This window comes from Oncorhynchus keta, chromosome 35, assembly GCF_023373465.1.
Source record: "Oncorhynchus keta strain PuntledgeMale-10-30-2019 chromosome 35, Oket_V2, whole genome shotgun sequence".
Lineage (NCBI taxonomy): Eukaryota > Metazoa > Chordata > Actinopteri > Salmoniformes > Salmonidae > Oncorhynchus > Oncorhynchus keta.
The window spans coordinates 27,448,539-27,470,676 of NC_068455.1; the positions used below are offsets into that span (position 1 = coordinate 27,448,539).

Sequence of the window (22,138 nt, forward strand, 5' to 3'; positions counted from 1 at the left end):
ATTTTTGGCTAGAAAGTCCAAGCTGCTTGATAAGGATTCCATGAGAGTGCTAGCCACTGCCCTCATTCAATGCCATTTTGACTACACTAATACTTCCTGGTTAGGGGGCTTATATACGTTTCTGAAGGGGAAACTCAAAATATTCCACAATAAACTGATCAGGGTAGTGTTGAAGGTGAGTCCACGTACTCACAGGCAGGAGCTGCTTTCAGGAACTCAACTGGCTGCCTGTTGAGGCTAAGGTGTTCCAGATTAGACTGAGTTTGGTTATCAGGAGTATTGATGATTCTGCGCTCAGATATCTAGATGATTACTTTCCCCATGTTAGGGATGCACACAATCACAGCACCAGATCAGGTGATGCTAATGAGGGCTTATACAGGTTCAGGAGTAATGCCGGGAAAGATACTTTCTTCAATACTGGAGTCTCAGAGAGGAATGTGTTGCCTCTAACCATAAAAACAACATCCTCTCTGGGCAAATTTTTGTTTGATGTCTTCTTTGTACCTTGCGATGCAACTGCAATGATATCATAGATGTTGTTCTTCGACGTTATCGTGTATTATCCTCAATGATTTTACTCATGTGCATGTATGGCTTTTCAAGTTTTGTGTATGCTTCTTTATTTAAATGTTAGAATTAATAAACAGAACTACATTTATATTGTGCGTCCAGTGGAGAATGAGAGATGGGGTACACATCGATATACAGTACCAGTCAAAAGATTGGACACAATGACTCATTCAAGTTATTTTTTACTATTTTCTACACTGTTGAATAATAGTAAAGACATCCATGCTATGAAATAACACATGGAATCATGTAGTAACCAAAAATGTGTTAAACTAATAAAAAATATATTTGAGATTCTTCAAAGTACCCACCCTTTGCATGGATGAAAGTTTTGCACACTCTTGGCATTCTCTCAACCAGCGTAATGAGGTAGTCACCTGGAATGCATTTCAATTAACCGGTGTGCCTTGTTAAAAGTACATTTGTGGAATTTCTTTCCTTAAAGCGTTTGAGCCAGTCAGTTGTGTTGTGACAAGGTAGGGTTGATATACAGACGATAGGATAGCCCTATTTGGTAAAAGACCAAGTCCATATTATGGCAAGAACAACTCAAGTAACTTTACTTTAAGACATGAAGCTCAGTCAATCCGGAAAATTTCAAGAACAAATTTTCCAATCCAGAAAATTTCCTCAAGTGCAGTTGCAAAAACCATCAAGTGCTTTAATGAAACTTGCTCTCAATAGGACCGCCACAGGAAAGGAAGACCCCGAGTTACCTCTGCTGCAGAAGATTAGTTAATTTGAGTTACCAGCCTCTGAAATTGCAGCCCAAATAAAAGCTTTACAGTGTTCAAGTAACAGACTCATCTCAACCTCAACTGTTCAGAGGAGACTGCGTGAATCAGGCCTTCATGGTCGAATTGCTGCAAAGAAACCACTACTAAAGGACACCAATAAGAAGAGACTCGCTTGGGTCAAGAAACACAAGCAATGGACATTAGACTGGTGGAAATCTGTCCTTTGGTCTGATGAGTCCAAATGTAAGATTTTTGGTTGGCTCCCACTGCATTCTGCAGAGATGCACCATCCCATTTGCGCTTAGTGGGAATATAATTTGTTTTTCAACAGGACAAGCACTCAAAACACACATCCACACTGTGTAAGGGCTATTTGACCAAGAAGGAAAGTGATGGAGTGCTGCATCAGATGACCTGGCCTCTACAATCACCCGAACTCTATTATTCTACAATGCAGAAAATAGTCAAAATAAATAAAAAACCCTTGAATGAGTAGGTGTGTCCAAACTTTTGACTGGTACTGTATATATATATCATAATAAGCAACTCATTCAAAAATACTGAAGAATATTGAAATTTACATTACGATTACATGACCCTCCCCTAGACTAGATAAAAAAAATACTAATCCCTCCCCTTGACTGAAATTGAAAAAGCATGACCCTCCCCCATTTTTCTCCCTTCAGAATACAATGAGCACTAACTCCCTCCACTTTCTTTTCATCTGTGCATGTGTGTACTATAGGCTTTGTAGAGCTGAGTCTGACGTACCAGATACACCTGTTGGAGAGTTGCTGGTTGGACGTGCTGATGCTTGGTCTGATGTGGAGGTCTGTCGACCACCCTGGGAAACTCATCTTCTCAGCAGACCTAAAGCTCAACAGGTACAAATGCCTGAATTTCACTTCTAAGCTCCAGTAAGAATAAGATGAGAATGATGTTGGTTACAGTATCTTCGCCCTTTAAATTGCTGAGAGGTTGACATCCCATAAATCTATGATCTGAAAATACAATAATACTGATTTTAATGTTTCCTTCAAACATACAGTCCTTGTATTTTTACTTTCCTTATTGATTTGTTTTTTTATGTTCTCTAGTTAAGTGACTTTAAATTTTGGCCATATCAACCTCTGACTGCTGACAAATTTTGAATCTTTTGAATTGTCAGTACACAAAAGGTTTATGGGTCTAAATCACACATGTCCCACTTTGTTTGTCAGAATTATATATTTGTGTTGTAGCCCAAAAAACTATAACATTGGGGTTTGTTAAGCATTGAACGTTGTTTATTTATTTGTAGTTCTGGTGTTGGCTGAATCTGATCAGTCCGGAAGGTAAGAGGATTTATTGGCCTTGAGGAGAATGATCTCATCCCTGAGACTAAGATACAATGTAATGAATGTGGGAGTGTGCGTATTTGATCCAGGCTGTATCACAACTGGCGCACAATTAACCCAGCGTCGTCCGGGTTTGGCCAGTGTAGGCCGTCATTGTAAATATGAATTTGTTCTTAACTGACTTGCCTAGTTAAATAAAGGTGAAATAAAATGTTTACAAAAAAATGATGCATACTCCCACATACATTACACTGTATCTTAGTCTCAGGGATGAGAACATTCTCCCCAAGGCCAATCAATCCTCTTACCTTTCGTACCACTTGTCTATATGTGACTATGGGTGTACCGCTTGTCGATATGGGAGTTTGTGTACTACTGGTCGATATGGGAGTTTGTGTACTAATTGTCTATATGGGAGTGTGTACTAATTGTCTATATGTGTGTAGGGGTATTACTTGTCTATATGTGAGTGTGTGTGTACCACTTGTCTATATGTGTGTGTACCACTTGTGTCGTGACTTTACTTTCATTAAGGCAGCAGACAAAATCCTTTGTCCTCTCAGTGTGGAGGATTGGAATGTGTGAATGGGCCCTATGGAGAATCTTACTCAAAACAGTAACATGCAATAAATGGATTTTGGGACAATATATTCCATCAGCCAAAATGGTGGTAATAACGATAGATGGAATATGAAAATGAATGTCATTTTTGTTATGTTATTAAAAGTTAAATGACGAAGTTATAACAAAAACATTTTAACTTGAAGAGTTTCCATAATATGCACATGATGTTTACATATTGTACTTTTTGTTGGAAAATGTCCAGATTAAAGAGAACATTTTTGTAAAATTGAACTGTGAATTTAGTTGTCTAAACTTGATTAGAGTACAATCTTGATGTCTTGCCTCGTAACTACATACGCCCAGAGAACTTGCCACGAAGGCGGAAACACCCAATTCTACCCTGGGGTATAAAACATGTGAGTTAAGAATTTACACATCAGACTAGGTGACCACGCACTGCAGCCAAGGTCCGAGTAGTCGCAATCCCAAAACGCAAAACGAGGTTTCAAGACGTTACTAGAGTAATTCCCTGGACTATCTATCAGGCAGCATGCCACAACGGAGACCTCCCGGACGCTCAGTAATTCCATTGCCAGTGATGATTTTGTACAGCCTACCCCGGCTTCCCGAGATCCCCGCTTACCTCCTCCTGAGCGCTATGTTGAGGACCCTGGAACCTGCCGGGTGTTTCTTTCCCAGTGCTCCCTCATCTTTGAGCTGCAGCCCTCTTCGTTCCCTTCGGAGGTGAGGAAGGTATTCGATCATCCGGTGTCCGGGAGAGATGCGGCCTGAAAGCTACTTTCATTACCTCAAGAACCAACCCCGTAGAGTGGCAGACCACACAGTAGAGTTTTGCACGTTGGCTGCCGAGAGTGCCTCGAACCCGGAGTCTCTGTTTGATACCTTTCTTCATGGACTATCCGAGGAGATTAAAGTTGAGCTCGCAGCTCGGGAGTTACTTCTGGACCTTAACTCCCACATAACCTTAACAATAAGGCTCGATGGACCACTTGTCTATATGTGAGGGGGCGGAGGAGGGATAAGAGGCCTGTTTTCGTCTCTACTCGTTCATCCACGGCTACTTGCTCGCCCCCGAAGAACCCCGGAAGTCCCCGACGCCTGCGTTTCCGAGAGGATCCAAAGGCACTCGAGTCCCCTCGGGAATCATTGGGCACAAGTGACTCATTTTTTTTACTGTGCCTACGAAACGGGCAGAGCTAGGTAAGAGTACTATGGTGGGTCATACTGGGAGTTTTCTAACTCCCATTACTCGTACTCTCTTTCATGTTATCCTGCTGTGGGGTGACCCATCTAAATCTCTCCGAGTACTCATTGACTCTGGAGCTGAGTTTTATGGACGCTACTCTGGTATCAGAGCTGGGTATCTCCACACAACTCCTCTCTGTTCCCATGGACGCCAGAGCACTGGACGGACGTACCATAGGCAGGGTCCCTCATAGTACGGTGCCCAGTAACCTGTGTGTGTCGGGCAATCACAGTGAGTCCACACAGCTTCTTCTCATTGAATCTCCCCATGTTCCTGTTGTTTTGTGATTCTCATGGCTCCAGAGGCACAACTCCGTTATTGACTGGACCACTGGTTCTATCCTGGGTTGGAACCCGTTCTGCCACTCACATTGCCTTCAGGCGGCTTAGCCTGCCCCAGGATGTCCTCCTGCGGTCTCTGGTAAAGCCTCGGATATCTCGTTCCAGCAGAATACCAGGACCTCCTGGAGGTGTTCATCAGCAAGGCTTGCGCTCCTCCCTCCGCATCGTCCCTACGATTGCGCTATTGATTTCCTCCCGGGCACAACACCGCCTCGTGGGTGACTATATTCCCTGTCTGGCCCTGAGACCAAGGCCATGGAGGAGTACATTTAGGACTTTCTGGCTGCTGTGAGCATTCATACTTTTGCTTCCCCTGTCGGCGCAGGGTTCTTCTTTGTGGGAAAAGAGGACAAGACCATGCGTCCATGTATCGACTCCCGGGGCCTCAATGACATCACAGTGAAGAATCGCTACCCTATACCACTCCTCTCCTCGGCTTTTGAACCTCTCCAGGGGACAACCATCTTTTCCAAGTTGGACCTTCTGAATGCCTACCATCTAGTTCGGATACACAAAGGAGAAGAGTGGAAAACGGCCTTCAACACAGCTAGTGGACACAATAAGCACCTGGTCATGCCGTTTGAAATCACCAACGCTCCAGCAGTGTTCCAGGCCCTGGTCAATGATGTGCTCTGTGACATGATGATCTCTGTTTGTCTATCTCACTGACATCCGTGATTTCTCCTGTTCTACTCAAGAACACGTCCGTCAAGTCCTTCAAAGCCTTCTAGAGAACCAGTTTTTTTGTGAAAGCTGAGAAGTGCAAATTCCACCACTCCACTATCTCCTTTCTGGGATACATCATCGCTGAAGGGAGTGTTCAGATGGTTCATGAAAAGGTGAGAGTGGTGGTGGATTGGCCCCAACCCACATCCAGAGTGCAGCTGCAGCGTTTCTTGGGATTTGAACATTTCTACCGCCGCTTCATTCAGGCTACAGCACCCTGGCGGCTCCCCTCTCTGCACTCACTTCTCCTAAGGTGTTGTTCACATGGTCTCCTGTTGACAGGGCATTTTTGGACCTCAAGCGTCAGTTTACTATCGCCCCCATCCTCATCCATCCGGATCCGTCTGTCAGTTTGTGGTTGAGGTCAACGCTTCTGACATTGGAGTGGGGGCCGTCCTGTCCCAGGGGTCTGCCCAGGACCCAAAGCTGCATCCCTGTGCCTTCCTGTCCCATTGTCTCAACCCCGCTGAGAGAAAATATGACGTAGGACATCGGGAACTTCTGGCGGTCAAGATTGCATTGGAGTGGAGGCACTGGCTGGAAGGGGCGGAACATCAGTTTTTGGTGTGGACCAATCATAAGAATTTAGAATATATCTGCAGTGCCAAGCGCCTTAATTCTAGGCAGGCCCATTGGCCTGTCTATATGTGAGTGTCTGTAATACTTGTCTAAGGATGTGCATGGCGTTTGAGTATAGTAGGTGTGCACATGTTGCTCTATCTATTTGCCAATCTTTGAGTTTACATGTCTGAACTGTTACACAAGTGTACATGTCTGTGAGTGTGTGTGTTTATATAATATGTCTCCTTCACTCTGTGTGTGACTGTGTGCTTGTAGGGAAGAGGGGAACTGTGTGGAGGGAATCATGATTATATTTGACATGCTACTGGCAGCCACCACTAGGTTTCGAGAGCTGAACCTCCAGAGAGAGGAGTATGTCTGTCTGAAAGTCATGATCCTCCTCAACTCCAGTAAGTCAAATAATCAGTACTTCTGTACAGTGACATGTGGTAAATACAGTACCACTGTAGCCAAGATACACAAGCAATATTTCATATCATCAGACAAAATGTATAACCAATAGGTAGCATTAAAATACCAATACAAGCACACATTTAATCCAAGTAGTTTGTAATGCAAACGCCTTAGCCTTTCAGAATGGATATACAATTCCTCCAATGAACCGCATGCATCATGCACATACACACATGATAATAATATTATGTGAAATATTATTATACACATTATACACACACATATAATAAAGTTCTAACAAAATGTCAATATCAACAATCAAAATGACTGAAAAATGCAGTTCAAAAGATTAAAAGTGTCTCATCAAAACAAAATTCTAGCTTGATAAATCAAATGCATCAAAGGGATGTTGTCTATTTTCATGTTTCATGTTCATTCAACAGTAGCCTAACCCACAAATTGCAAAGTATTTAGGCTTAACTTTACCTGTAAATGAAGTCCATTCATCTGTCCTTCAGGGTGAACCTCTCTGTGACAGTGTTGCAGGGCCAAGGATGACAAAATTATCAAACCTTGCTTTCATTTGAAAGCTACAATTGTCCAAAATGTTATAAAACAGTCATCTCTGATTGGCTGTCTGTCCTGGGTTGCTGTGTCTGTTAAGCCGAGTGTGGTGCATTCGATCAGATGATTTTCTGTTCCTTCCTCTGATGAAAGTCAGGAAGCAGAGCTGTTGCTCTCCCTCTGAATTACACCAAGATTTCCTTAGAAAATTGTTTGAGGTGCAGTATACTACCTATATATGAGGTTGTTTTTGCTAGCTAGGATGTGAGTGCCTAATTATGTACAGTGCATTCGAAAAGTTTTCATACCCCCTTTAGCCTTGTTCTAAAATTGATTAAATTGTTTATTTCCCGCAATCAATCTACACAAAATACTCCATAATGACAAAGCAAAAACAGGTTTTTAGAAATGTTTGCAAATGTATTAAAAAGGACAAACATGTCACATTTAAATCTCAGTACTTTCTTGAAGCACATTTGGCAGCAATTACAACCTCAATTCTTATTGGGTATGGCTATACAAGCATGGCACACCTGTATTTGGGTTTCATTCTTCTCTGCAGATCCTCTCAAGCTCTGTCAGGTTGGATGGGGAGCGTCGCTGCACAGCTATTTTTAGGTCTCTCCAGAGATATTCGATCGAGTTCAAGTTCAGGCTCTGGCTGGACCACTCAAGGACATTCAGAGAATTCCCCCGAAGCCACTCACTCCTGTGTTGTCTTGGCTGTGTGTTTAGGGTAGTTGTCCTGTTGGAAGGTGAACCATTTTGAGCCTGTAATCTAACCCACAAATGCTGATGCTCCAGATACTCAACTAGTCTAAAGAAGGACAGTTTTATTGCTTTTTTAATCAGGACAACAGTTTTCAGCTGTGAAAACATAAGTGCAAAAGGGTTTTCTAACAATCAATTCGCCTTTTAAAATCATAAACTTGGATTAGCTAACACAACGTGACATTGGAACACAGGAATGATGGTTGCTGATAATGGACCTCTGTACAGCTACAGAGATATTCCATTAAAAATCAGCCGTTTCCAGCTGCAATAGTCATTTACAACAATAACAATGTCTACACTGTATTTATGATCAATTTTATGTTATATTAATGGACAAAAACTGTGCTTTTCCTTCAAAAACAAGGACATTTCTATGTGGCCCTAAACTTTTGAATGGTAGTGTATATTTTGAAAGAGGTGTTGATCATCATTATTTGACCCATATAGATCAATTAGCCAGATCTGTTTTTGGTCCAATAGGATATTTAAAATAATCCATCTTCCTTGAGGAACTGTTTGCACAGTTTTCACAATCGGATCAACATTGCTATTAATTAGTATTATTACCCCTTTTGAGTTTCTTTGCCCATGACAAATATTTTCCTCCCTCCCAGTTCTTTTCCCACCGAACCTCATCTATATTTGTAGAGTGAATCAATCAATCAATCAAATGTATTTATAAAGCCCTTCTTACATCAGCTGACAAAGTGCTGTACAGAAACCCAGCCTAACAGCCAAAACAGCAAGCAATGCAGGTGTAGAAGCACGGTGGCTAGGAAAAACTTCCTAGGCTGGAACCTAGGAAGAAACCTAGAGAGGATCCAGGCTTTGAGGGGTGGCCAGTCCTCTTCTGGCTGTGCCAGGTGGAGATTATAACAGAACATGGTCAAGATGTTCAAATGTTCAGAGATGACCAGCAGAGTCAAATAATAATAACCACAGTGGTTGTAGAGGGTGCAACAGGTCAGCACCTCAGAAGTAAATGTCAGTTGGCTTTTCATAGCCGATCATTTAGAGTATCTCTACCACTCTTGCTGTCTCTAGAGAGTTGAAAACAGCAGGTCTGGGACAAGGTAGCACATCCAGTGAACAGGTCAGGGTTCCATAGCCGCAGGTGGACTGGGGACAGCAAGGAGTCATCAGGCCAGGTAGTCCTGATGCATGGTCCTAGGGTTAAGGTCCTCCGAGAGAAAGGAAGAAAGAGAAAAAGAGAGCGAGAAAGAGAGAGAATTAGAGAGAGCATACTTAAATTCACACAGGACACCGGATAAGACAGGAGAAACACTCCAGATATAACAGACTGACCCTAGCCCCCGACACAAACTATCATAAATACTAGAGTGAGTTTCCTGTAAAGCAGCACAAATAATAGAGTGAGTTTCCTGTAAACAAAATATATTATATTCTTTCTCTTTTAGCCAGATAAAAATGTATTACTATTATACCCAGTTCTTTATGTCCATTACATACAAGACATATTTCATGTAGTCCTCATTATGTCATGTATTGTCATGTATTGTCATGTCTTGTCCCTGTGCTTTCTCTTCTCTTCGTTTCCCCCTGCTGGTCGTATTAGGTTACTTTCTCTCTCTCTATCTCTCTCTCTCTCTATCGTTCCGTTCCTGCTCCCAGCTGTTCCTCATTCTCCTAACGACCTCGTTTACTCTCTCACACCTGTCCCCTCTTTTGCCCTCTGATTAAGTCTCTATTTCTCTCTCTGTTTCTGCTTCTGTCCTTGTCGGATTCTTGTTTGCTTTGCCCTTGTTCCGTCCTGTCGTAATCTGCCTCTTCATCAGATACTGCGTGTGAGCAGGTGTCTCTATCCTCTACGGCCCGCGCCTACCCGAAGGGACCTGCAGTCTGTTGCCGCTAGCCCTGCAATTCTCCTCTACAACTAGAAGGGGGACTCTCCTGTAAAGATAGAGGATTTATGTTTTCCCTGTTTGGACATCTCCTGTAAAGATTGAGGATTTATGTTTTCCCTGTTTGGACATTAAAAGACTCTGTTTCTGTTAAATTGCTTTTGGGTCCTCGCTCACCTGCATAACAGAAGAATCCGACCAAGAATGGACCCAGCGACTTCGGATCCTCTCTACTCAGCCGTCGAGATCCAGGGAGCGATGCTAGGCAGACACGAGCAGGAGTTGTCTGCTGCTCGACATGCCGTTGAGACCCTGGCCGCCCAAGTCTCCGACCTCTCAAAACATATTCACAATCTCCGCCTCGATCCACCGGCTACTTCCAGGGCTTCCGAGTCTCCGGAGCCCAGAATTAATAACCCACCGTGTTACTCTGGGCAGCCCACTGAATGCCGCTCGTTCCTCACCCAGTGTGATCTTGTGTTCTCTCTCCAGCCCAACACGTACTCCAGGGGTACAGCTCGTATCGCCTACGTCATATCTCTCCTTACTGGACGGGCTCGTGAGTGGGGCATGGCAATCTGGGAGGCAAGGGCTGAGTGTACTAACCAGTATCAGAACTTTAAGGAGGAGATGATACAGGTTTTTGATCGTTCAGTTTTTGGGAAAGAAGCTTCCAGGGCCCTGTCTTCCCTATGTCAAGGTAATCGATCCATAACGGATTACTCTATAGTTTCGCACTCTTGCTGCCTCCAGTGACTGGAACGAGCCGGCGTTGCTCGCTCGTTTTCTGGAGGGTCTCCACGCGGAGGTAAAGGATGAGATTCTCTCCCGGGAGGCTCCTTCCAGCGTGGATTCTTTGATTGAACTCGCTATTCGCATAGAACGACGGGTAGATCTTCGTCACCGAGCTCGTGGAAGAGAGCTCGCGTTATCCGTTTCCCCCCTCTCTGCATCACTACCATCTTCCTCCACTGGCTCAGGTGTTGAGCCCATGCAGCTGGGGGGTATTCGTATCTCGACTAAGGAGAGGGAACGGAGAATCACCAACCGCCTCTGTCTCTATTGCGGTTCCGCTGGTCATTTTGTCATTTCATGTCCAGTAAAAGCCAGAGCTCATCAGTAAGCGGAGGGCTACTGGTGAGCGCTACTACTCAGGTCTCTCCGTCAAGATCCTGTACTACCTTGTCGGTCCATCTACGCTGGACCGGTTCGGCAGCTTCCTGCAGTGCCTTGATAGACTCTTGGGCGGAGGGCTGTTTTATGGACGAAGCCTGGGCTCGGGAACATGACATTCCTCTCAGACAGTTAGGGGAGCCCACGGCCATGTTCGCCTTGGATGGTAGTCCTCTCCCCAGGATTCAGTGTGAAACGCTACCTTTAAACCTCACTGTCTCTGGTAATCATAGCGAAACTATTTCTTTTTTGATTTTTCGTTCACCTTTTACACCTGTTGTTTTGGGTCATCCCTGGCTAGTGTGTCATAATCCTTCTATTAATTGGTCTAGTAATTCTATCCTCTCCTGGAACGTTTCTTGTCATGTGAAATGTTTAATGTCTGCTATCCCTCCTGTTTCTTCTGCCCCCTCTTCACAGGAGGAGCCTGGTGATTTGACAGGGGTGCCGGAGGAATATCATGATCTGCGCACGGTCTTCAGTTGGTCCAGGGCTACCTCCCTTCCTCCTCACCGGTCGTATTTTTGTAGTATTGATCTCCTTCCGGGTACCACTCCCCCCGGGGTAGACTATACTCTCTGTCGGCTCCCGAACGTAAGGCTCTCGAAGATTATTTGTCTGTTGCTCTCGACGCCGGTACCGTAGTCCCTTCCTCCTCTCCCGCCAGAGCGGGGTTTTTTTTGTTAAGAAAAAGGACGGGACCCTGCGCCCCTGCATGGATTATCGAGGGCTGAATGACATAACGGTTAAGAATCGTTATCCGCTTCCCCTTATGTCATCAGCCTTCGAGATCCTGCAGGGAGCCAGGTTTTTCACTAAGTTGGACCTTCGTAACGCTTACCATCTCGTGCGCATCAGGGAGGGGGACGAGTGGAAAACGGCGTTTAACACTCCGTTAGGGCACTTTGAATACCGGGTTCTGCCGTTCGGTTTCGCTAACGCTCCAGCTGTCTTTCAGGCATTAGTGAATGATGTACTGAGAGACATGCTGAACATCTTTGTTTTCGTTTACCTTGACGATATCCTGATTTTTTTCACCGTCACTCCAGATTCATGTTCAGCACGTTCGACGTGTTCTCCAGCGCCTTTTAGAGAATTATCTTTATTTGAAGGCTGAGAAGTGCGCTTATCATGTCTCCTCCGTCACATTTCTCGGTTCTGTTATTTCCGCTGAAGGCATTCAGATGGATCCCGCTAAGGTCCAAGCTGTCAGCGATTGGCCCGTCCCTAAGTCACGTGTCGAGCTGCAGCGCTTTCTCGGTTTCGCGAATTTCTATCGTCGTTTCATTCGTAATTTCGGTCAGGTGGCAGCTCCTCTCACAGCCCTTACTTCTGTCAAGACGTGCTTTAAGTGGTCCGTTTCCGCCCAGGGAGCTTTTGATCTCCTCAAGAAGCGTTTTACATCCGCTCCTATCCTTGTTACACCTGACGTCTCTAGACAGTTCATTGTCGAGGTTGACGCGTCAGAGGTGGGCGTTGGAGCCATTCTGTCCCAGCGCTCCCATTCTGACGATAAGGTCCACCCTTGCGCGTATTTTTCTCATCGCCTGTCGCCATCGGAACGTAACTATGATGTGGGAAACCGCGAACTGCTCGCCATCCGCTTAGCCCTAGGCGAATGGCGACAGTGGTTGGAGGGGGCCGTTCCTTTTTGTCGTTTGGACTGACCATAAGAACCTTGAGTACATCCGTTCTGCCAAACGACTCAATGCGCGTCAGGCTCGTTGGGCGCTGTTTTTCGCTCGTTTCGAGTTCGTTATTTCTTATCGTCCGGGTTCAAAGAACACCGAGCCTGATGCTTTATCCCGTCTCTTCAGTTCTTCAGTAGCCTCCACCGACCCCGAGGGGATTCTCCCTGAGGGGCGTGTTGTCGGGTTGACTGTCTGGGGAATTGAGAGGCAGGTAAAGCAAGCACTCACTCACACTCCGTCGCCGCGCGCTTGTCCTAGGAACCTTCTTTTCGTTCCCGTTTCTACTCGTCTGGCCGTTCTTCAGTGGGCTCACTCTGCCAAGTTAGCCGGCCACCCCGGCGTTCGGGGTACGCTTGCTTCTATTCGCCAGCGTTTTTGGTGGCCCACTCAGGAGCGTGACACGCGTCGTTTCGTGGCTGCTTGTTCGGACTGCGCGCAGACTAAGTCCGGTAACTCTCCTCCTGCCGGTCGTCTCAGACCGCTTTCCATTCCCTCTCGACCGTGGTCTCACATCGCCTTAGACTTTATTACCGGTCTGCCTTCGTCAGCGGGGAAGACTGTTATTCTAACGGTTGTCGATAGGTTCTCTAAGGCGGCTCATTTTATTCCCCTCGCTAAGCTTCCTTCTGCTAAAGAGACGGCACAAATCATCATTGAGAATGTTTTCAGAATTCATGGCCTTCCGTCAGACGCCGTTTCGGACAGGGGTCCACAATTCACGTCTCAATTTTGGAGGGAGTTTTGCCGTTTGATTGGGGCTTCCGTCAGTCTCTCTTCCGGTTTTCACCCCCAGTCTAACGGTCAAGCAGAACGGGCCAATCAGACTATTGGTCGCATCTTACGCAGTCTTTCCTTTCGAAACCCTGCGTCTTGGGCAGAACAGCTCCCCTGGGCAGAATACGCTCACAACTCGCTTCCTTCGTCTGCGACCGGGCTATCTCCTTTTCAGAGTAGCCTCGGGTACCAGCCTCCTCTGTTCTCGTCCCAGCTCGCCGAGTCCAGCGTCCCCTCCGCTCAGGCTTTTGTCCAACGTTGTGAGCGCACCTGGAAGAGGGTCAGGTCTGCACTTTGCCGTTATAGGGCGCAGACTGTGAGAGCCGCTAATAAGCGTAGGACTAAGAGTCCTAGGTATTGTCGCGGTCAGAGAGTATGGCTCTCTACTCGTAACCTTCCCCTTATGACAGCTTCTCGCAAATTGACCCCGCGGTTCATTGGTCCGTTCCGTATTTCTCAGGTCGTTAATCCTGTCGCAGTGCGACTTCTTCCGCGACATCTTCGTCGCGTCCACCCGGCCTTCCATGTCTCCTGTGTCAAGCCTTTTCTTCGCGCCCCGTTCATCCCCCCGTCCTTGTCGAGGGCGCACCTATCTACAGGGTCCGGAAGATTATGGACATGGGTCCTCGGGGCCGTGGTCATCAGTACCTAGTGGATTGGGAGGGGTACGGTCCTGAGGAAAGGAGTTGGGTTCCATCTCGGGACGTGCTGGACCGTTCGCTGATCGATGATTTCCTCCGTTGCCGCCAGGTTTCCTCCTCGAGTGCGCCAGGAGGCGCTCGGTGAGTGGGGGGGGTACTGTCATGTATTGTCATGTCTTGTCCCTGTGCTTTCTCTTCTCTTCGTTTCCCCCTGCTGGTCGTATTAGGTTACTTTCTCTCTCTATCTCTCTCTCTATCGTTCCGTTCCTGCTCCCAGCTGTTCCTCATTCTCCTAACGACCTCGTTTACTCTCTCACACCTGTCCCCTCTTTTGCCCTCTGATTAAGTCTCTATTTCTCTCTCTGTTTCTGCTTCTGTCCTTGTCGGATTCTTGTTTGCTTTGCCCTTGTTCCGTCCTGTCGTAATCTGCCTCTTCATCAGATACTGCGTGTGAGCAGGTGTCTCTATCCTCTACGGCCCGCGCCTACCCGAAGGGACCTGCAGTCTGTTGCCGCTAGCCCTGCAATTCTCCTCTACAACTAGAAGGGGGACTCTCCTGTAAAGATAGAGGATTTATGTTTTCCCTGTTTGGACATTAAAAGACTCTGTTTCTGTTAAATCGCTTTTGGGTCCTCACTCACCTGCATAACACATTATATCCTGTTTTATTCCGACAAAAAAAGGATGAAGGAAAAGGGAACAGATTCTAACGCTAATGACTGACAGTAAAAGTGAGTTTTAGGCATCACACTAGCCATAAAGTCATACTTAAGTTTAGCTTACAATCGACCCTGACACAGCCATGGCACGATAGCCAAGAATACATGCAGTACTGACAATCCAGAACGACCCACACACTTTAGTTTTTTATTCCACGATCTATCACCTCAGCTGTTTTACACCTAGGCCTATATCATTAGGATCAAGAATATAAAAGGTAGTGTAAATAGCTTATATAGAATAATAAACTGGGTCGCTCGAGCCCTGAACACTGACTGCTGAGAGGCGTGGTACATCAGATTGTACACCACGGGCACGACAAAGCACCAATATTTAACACTCTAACTACGCTGACAACCAGCCTCAATAGCAATAAGGCAACTCAGGGGATTGTGGTATATTGGCTACACACCACAGCCAAGGCCTGCATCCCGGCACACCGTGTTGCGTCGTGCGTAGAAGAGCCCCCAGATGGGGCATATTGGCCATTATTTGTGGGACATTGTTTTTGCACCAGCAACAGTCATGTTTATTACCATGGAGCTGCTCAAAATCACGGCTGGCGAGAAGGATGAGGAAATCCGCCCACTCCCATGCTTCACAGAATTAGAACAACCCTTTATGGACGGGCGAGAGGCAGGATAACTTGAGGCCATTGCTCCCGGCGCTTGGTGCAGGCGTTTGAAAGATGGAGAATCCCTGAACGATGCAGACGAGAGACGGAAGGTTGCCAACATTGACTTCGAAATCATAGTATTAGGCACTGCGGCTGCAGATACCCCCAGCGACGAAGGTGCAAGAAGATCAGGCTCCAGGACGGCAAAACTATTTGTTGTTTGTATCTTCTCTTGCTGGGAGTGTAGACTGCTTTGCGGGAGTCCGCAGTCTTCGGCCTCCATGGCTCGTGTTATGCAATCATCGTTGATTCCCTTGCTCCTCATGCCAGGCTCCTTCGACTCTGCTATCAGACGGGGAGCTCCGGGCAACACCGGCAAGTCGGATAACGACAAACGACAAGGCCGGAGATGCATCCAATAAGCGTGAATGCCGTCCAGCCACCGGCATAGAAAATTTAAACATTCCACTCTGTGTTTTCCCCAGTTTCTTACATAGGCTGGAGACCTGCATGATCAAGGAAGCCACCTTAAGCCTATAATTCTTGGCAAGAAGACCATTGCCACATTGGAGTGATCCGGTTTGTCCCGAAACAAAGCGCAGTAGATATAGCTTCTACAGTGCTTGAACATTTATTTCTCCAGACAAAGAGAGTTCGATTGCAAGACTTCGTTAGCTTGATGGCTAGCAGCTTACCGTACCTGTCAAGCAGGCTTCCACCTCTCTGTTAAGCGGGATTCCAGGACAAGAAATTGCGGTCCTAGCCTTTAAAAGCTAACCGCGTCGCAGAATCCACGCAAGAACAATTTCGATATTCGAATTTAATGAATATAGGTTTAAGCCACGACTCGGTGAAACATAAGATATTACAGTTTTTAATGTCCAGTTGGTAGGATAGTTTCGATCGTAGATCATAGAGTTTGTTTTCCGGTGATTACACTTTAGCCAATAGAACTGATGGTAGTGGCAATTTACTGACTACCCTAAGATTCTTCACAAGCCACCAGGACCTTCTCTCTCTGTATCTCCGCCTTTTCTTCACATAAATGACAGGGATTTGGGTCTGGGCTCCATAAAGCAGTATATCCTTTGTTTCGGACTCATTAAAAGAGATGAGTAATCACTGTTTTGAAGTCCAGAAGCTCTTTTCGGTCATAAGAGATGGTAGCAGCAACTTTAAATTACTGCACAACTTGTACTACGTTAGCCTAATATGATCCACTATCGCTAGCGATCCTAAGGAACAACCACACAAAGGTGACAGGAAAGGACGGTAAACGATGCAATGGAATTAATCAAAATGTAAGGAAACAAACACTAAAATCTGTGACAGTTATAAATGTACTTTATGTGAGTATATGTGACCGACCGGCTCAAATCCGTCTTATGTAGCAACATTTGAAATGTTTTTTTACATTGGATAAAAGTAGAGACTCAGCTGTACAATTGTATGTCATGCACTACAATTGAAGAACAATGGGAAAGTAATTCTGCTTTGAAAGTTGATAAACTTGTAAAAACTCACTTTTGAGAAAATGGCCATTGAATGTTTTGGTAAACCTATTGGCGAGAGCTTTTTTGTCTACACACATTCAGCATCATTCAAACCCTCTTAAGATTTAGACCCACCAATCTCTTTAAGGGTTGATCTGAGCAAAACCGTGACTCGTCAATGAAGAGGACTTTTTGCCAGTACTGTCTGGTTCAGCGATGGTGAGTTTGAGCCCATAGGTGACGTTGTTGCCGATGAGGTCTGGTGAGGATCTGCCTACAACTGCAAGTCACTGCAAGCCCTCAGTCCAGCCTCTGTCAGCCTTTGCGGATAGTCTGAGCACTGATGGAGGGATTTTGCGTTCCTGGTGTAACTCGGGCAGTTGTTGTACCTGTCCTGCAGGTGTGATGTTCGGATGTACTGATCCTGTGCAGGTGTTTTTACACGTGGTCTGCCACTGTGAGGGCGATCAGCTGTCCGTCCTGTCTCCCTGTAGCGCTGTCTTAGGCGTCTCACAGTACGGACCACAGCTGCAGTCCTCATGCCTCCTTGTAGCATGCCTAAGGCACGTTCACACAGATGAACAGGGACCCTGGGCATCTTTCTTCTGGTGTTTTTCAGAGTCAGTAGAGAGGCCTCTTTAGCGTCCTAAGTTTTCATAACTGTGATCTTAATTGCCTACTGTCTGTAAGCTGTTAGTGTCTTAACGACCGTTCCACAGGTGTGTATGTTCATTAGTTGTTTATGGTTCATTGAACAAGCATGTGAAACAGTTTTTAAGCCCTTTACAATGAAGATCTGTGAAGTTATTAGGAATTATCTTTGAAAGACAGGGTCCTGAAAAAGGGACATTTCCTTTTTTGCTGAGTTTATTTTAAAAAAAGCTGTGTTAGACAGGACTAGCTACATATACTAACCAGCTCAAATATGATCTGTCTTTTTCTGTGGCTAAACCAACTAGGCTCGTAATTTAACAATGGCATACACATTTGTTATTAAGGCAAATGAAAGTTCACATGTTCCAGAAGGCACTTCTGCCAATAAATATTTGATTTAAAACATTGTGTTCAAATGGTTCTCCGGTGAAGTAGAGCCCCGCGAAATATGCCTAGTTTCCTGAAACGGGTCACAAATCTGACGGTCAGTAGCGGTGTGTGGGTAAAATCACTGAGGAAGCCACACCAAGCCAGTAAAAAATACATATTACAACCGTCACACATACCACACAGATTTCTCTACACATACCTTTGTTTCATCACAAAACTGAGCATCATCTGTCTGAAGTCCACAAAGCAAATATTGCATACAAACAGTTATCTCCAGCAGCATAGCCAAGCAAGTTAATGTTTTAGACAGTTAACTTAACAACTACTGATTTACAACCACAGAGTTACCGCAAGTCAGCACAAAGACAACAGGAACATCGCTATTCCATCACTATTTCAACTTAAACATCATCAAATCCAGTCAAAAGTTTGGACACACCTACTCATTCAAGGAATTTTCTTTATTTTTACTATTTTCTACATTGTATAATAATAGTAAAGACCTCAAAATGATGAAATAACACATATGGAATAATGTATTAACAAAAAAAGTATATTTGAGATTCTTCAAAGTAGCCACCCTTTGCCTTGATGACAGCTTTGCCTACTCTTGGCATGTTTTTAAAACTCATGCATAAAAAGGGAATTATGTTCTATTTACATACACTTAACTCTGGTCGGAATTCCCCCTAAATGAAAAGTCAGTTTACATATGGTCTATGTTTGTGTCCACCTGTAGACATATGCTCTACCTCTCCGGAGATGGCAGAGGATCTGGAGAGCAAGGGGAAGCTGCAGCTTCTGTTGGACTCAGTGACAGATGCCCTGGTGTGGGCCATCTCCAAACAAGGCCTGTCCTTCCAGCTGCAGTCAACCCGCCTTTCCCACCTCCTCATGTTGCTCTCAGACATCTGCCACGCCAGGTAGACTACAGCTACACCAGCTACAGTTATGTATCACTAGCAGCAAAAAGAGCCTTCTTTAAGAGTCTACTTAGTTACTATCTGTTTAGACATTCACCAACACTTTTTTGGATCAAAGTGGCATAATTGTATGTTTTTAGTTGTTTGTCAAAACTACATTTCCATGCTCCTCCTCTCCACTGTCTCATTAGTGGCAAAGGCATAAACCACCTCTCCGGCATGAAGAATAACAATATTGTGCAGCTCTCCGACCTGCTCTTGGAAATGCTCACCAACACATGCCACAGAAGCCATATGTCCGCACCTCTTGACCCCTCTAATCACGACCTCACCGTGCTCCCAGCAGCCCAAGCCCCTGCCCCTACCCAGGCTTCAGCCTCTGCTGTGGAACCCCAGTTCCAGCCACATTCCCTATAGCCACCATCCCAAACACTTGAGAGCAGTAAGTAACTCATGAAGTTGGGTTAGCCACTGAAGATGTAGAATGTATATTTACCAATACTCCATGAATCATAATCCGATGTGTTCTCCTTCTCCAGGTATATCCACCCAGGCTGCTGGCCAGCTGAGGGTAGATGTATACCTCAGTGAGTGGGAAAGTGACAGAATACAGCGTGGGACAGTGGGACATGGGTGGAGACGTCCTGAGACTGTAAAGCACCCCACAGGGGTGACTGGACTGAAAGAGAGGCCAGACTAGCACTAGGACAAGTGATGGATCTGACCGAAATCCACTCTCTGGGACAGTGGACATCATTCTCAATAGACTGACAAAGAGAAACTCGTAGAAAGACTGCAGAATGTGTCATTGTGAAGTAAATGTCAGTTTTATCCTTTTCAGATTTTTGGGATCTATGGAAAAATATGATTTGTAACAGTGAATTGACGTGTTTTTGCTTCATGTATTGTTTGTGATTTCCTTATAATAATGTAGTTGGTAAGTGTACTTATGCATCTTGATCATGCTCTGTCCCTCCTGTAATGATGTGGTGCTTGTGCTGTTTATCTGATGTTCAATGTCAAAGCCATGTTTGTATTTATAGAAAATCCACATCCAGAGATTGTAATTTCAAGACATTTTAGACCCAATTGAATTTCAACCAAACATCTTATTAAAAGCAGTGGTAAAATGTGAATGTAGTTATATTAACATGAGCACAGATCATAGAAAACAATGTTTATTGTTAAGTAAAAATGACTTCAAACTATTCATCATCCATAAATAAGCATTAAAAATACATCTAACTGTACACACCATTGTCTTCTCTATGTTCCATTGTACTACTGAGCAGTACAAAGTGACTTGACTATTTATTCTAATAATGGATCAGTGTAAATTAATTGTTTTACACTGTTCGCTGATCAGTTCCATCTTGACTATTGTCGTGACTTTACTTTCATTAATTTGATGACTGTCATTTGTGACTCACAACCTAGATTTGGTCTTATGTAGCAAAATTTGAAATGGTGTTTTTTACAGTGGATAAAAGTAGAGACTCAGAGCTACAAAATGGTATATCATACACTGCATTGTTGACGAAAAATGGGAAAGAAATTCTGCTTTGAAAGTTGATAAACTTGTAAACTCACTTTTGAGAAAATGGCCTTTGAATGGTTTGGTATCTAGTGAAGAGCTCTTCTTTGTCTACACCCACTCAGTATCGTTCACACCCTCTTAAGCTTTAGACCCACTCATCTCGCTTCGCCCTCCGAGCGTTCAGAGTGCACACTTGACGCTCTGGCCGATGATTTGTTTACCTATGGATAACATGAAAGCAGCCTAAACAGCTCTACTGGCAACAATTTCAGTACGCTTTTTTGCAGACGTTTACTGACACCGGCCATATTCAACGCGTGTTATACACTTTCGCTTAAGACATGTAGCTAGCTAACTAGGTAAACAATGAACCTAGCTAGGCAAACAGGGTGTAAGATCACACACATCAGATAACGTTAACTGACGAGTCAGCCAGCTAACGTTAGCTAGTTAAACAACAATGATCAAAGTGCCAAATCATGTCATTACTACCCTGCATTAATATGCTGGGAGCTAACCATCCAGGTTCAATGTTAGCTAGCTAACATTAGGCTCTAACTAGCGAATTAAACAGCTGTGGGATACAAATAATAATGTTAGCTACATTAAAATGGCTCTTCTGTGAAGTTGTTACTTGTGACATACGCCTAGTTTCTTGAAATGGGTCACATTTATCTGATCAACTAACTATGTTTAATTATTACCCGATTAAATGAATAATGTAACAATTAACTCATTAGGAATTTGGGGCAGCACGAGAGCAGTTGTTTAAAGAGTTACCATCTCCCGAATTAAACTCTAAATGGTCTTTACCTATCACATCCATAAAACAGTCAACGTATTAATCATAACCTCATATCATGTCATTCTGAACAGTTGTAACATCCTGAATCTGCAAAAACCCAGCCTTACTTATGATTCAGTACCACACAAGTTGGTTTAAGTATTTATTTACTAGCTAACTAAATGGTAACACAGGATAATCATACATTCTAAATACAGTAAAACAGGTCCCTAGCGGACTGACACAGTATGGTGGCTTTTTTACAAAAGACATGGAGAGGGTGAGAGAGAAAGAGAGAGGAACAGAGACATAACACTTTGGTACATTTAGAACTACTCTCGCAGTAATTATATACTTTGCACACGAACCGCCGCCCGTTTGGAGTAAGAAATCATGAAGGTATTTACGTGTAAATGTCTTTGTTCGCCGTGTATTTATGTCAGAACCAAGCCTTCTTAGGATGGGTGTTGGGACTTTCCGCGGCATGTTTGTAAGGCTCTGATTGTCCAAAAGGAGTTATTTACCTATCTCTTCTAGTGTTGCTCTACTCTGCCGTCGCCTAGAATCCTATGACCCGTTGTATAGTCCTGAACAGAACTACAGAGTTTATTTTACTTTCAATTCGCACCCGAAGCTGCTTATTTGAAGATAGCTAGACATCCATGTCGATGGTTCTCAAGGGTGATGAGAGTAGTAGAATACGAAACTTTGAAGAGTAGTAGAATGGTACAATTTAAATGAGCTTTTCTAGATATTTTACTTAAGACAGCTATTCAGCTGTATCAGTGAATGTCCAGGAGGTGAGCTTCTCGCCTCTGCCTCTGCCTCGTGTTGATATTCAGAGTTCGAACCACCTTGGACGTCAGCTGAAGCTACACACCTCTCTGGTCTCTCTGGTCTGAATGTCTTTACCTTTATTCACTCTGGTCAACAGGGGCGGTACCGTCAGGCTGACACGCTCTCTGGCCTCACTCGCGGTGTGGCTACTTAGTGTGAAAAGTTTATAGGAGACAAATGATCTC

General features: G+C 44.6%; 1 protein-coding gene across 3 annotated transcripts in view; it reads left to right on the top strand.

Moving 5' to 3' along the window:
* LOC118368223 (estrogen receptor beta-like) overlaps positions 1-20,038 on the top strand; it is a 45,975-nt gene extending 25,937 nt beyond the window's left edge. For 2 of the 3 annotated variants that reach the window (XM_052496803.1, XM_035752138.1), the window contains exons 6-8: positions 2,056-2,194; positions 18,612-18,795; positions 18,987-19,167. In XM_052496803.1, coding sequence (XP_052352763.1) covers positions 2,056-2,194; positions 18,612-18,795; positions 18,987-19,025 — 362 coding nt within the window. In that variant the 3' untranslated portion in view covers positions 19,026-19,167. Of the gene's footprint in view, positions 1-2,055; positions 2,195-6,382; positions 6,517-18,611; positions 18,796-18,986; positions 19,238-19,334 lie in introns of those variants that run through there. The other variant, XM_035752134.1, reaches the window with a different exon arrangement.
* The last annotated feature ends 2,100 nt before the right edge of the window (positions 20,039-22,138 follow it).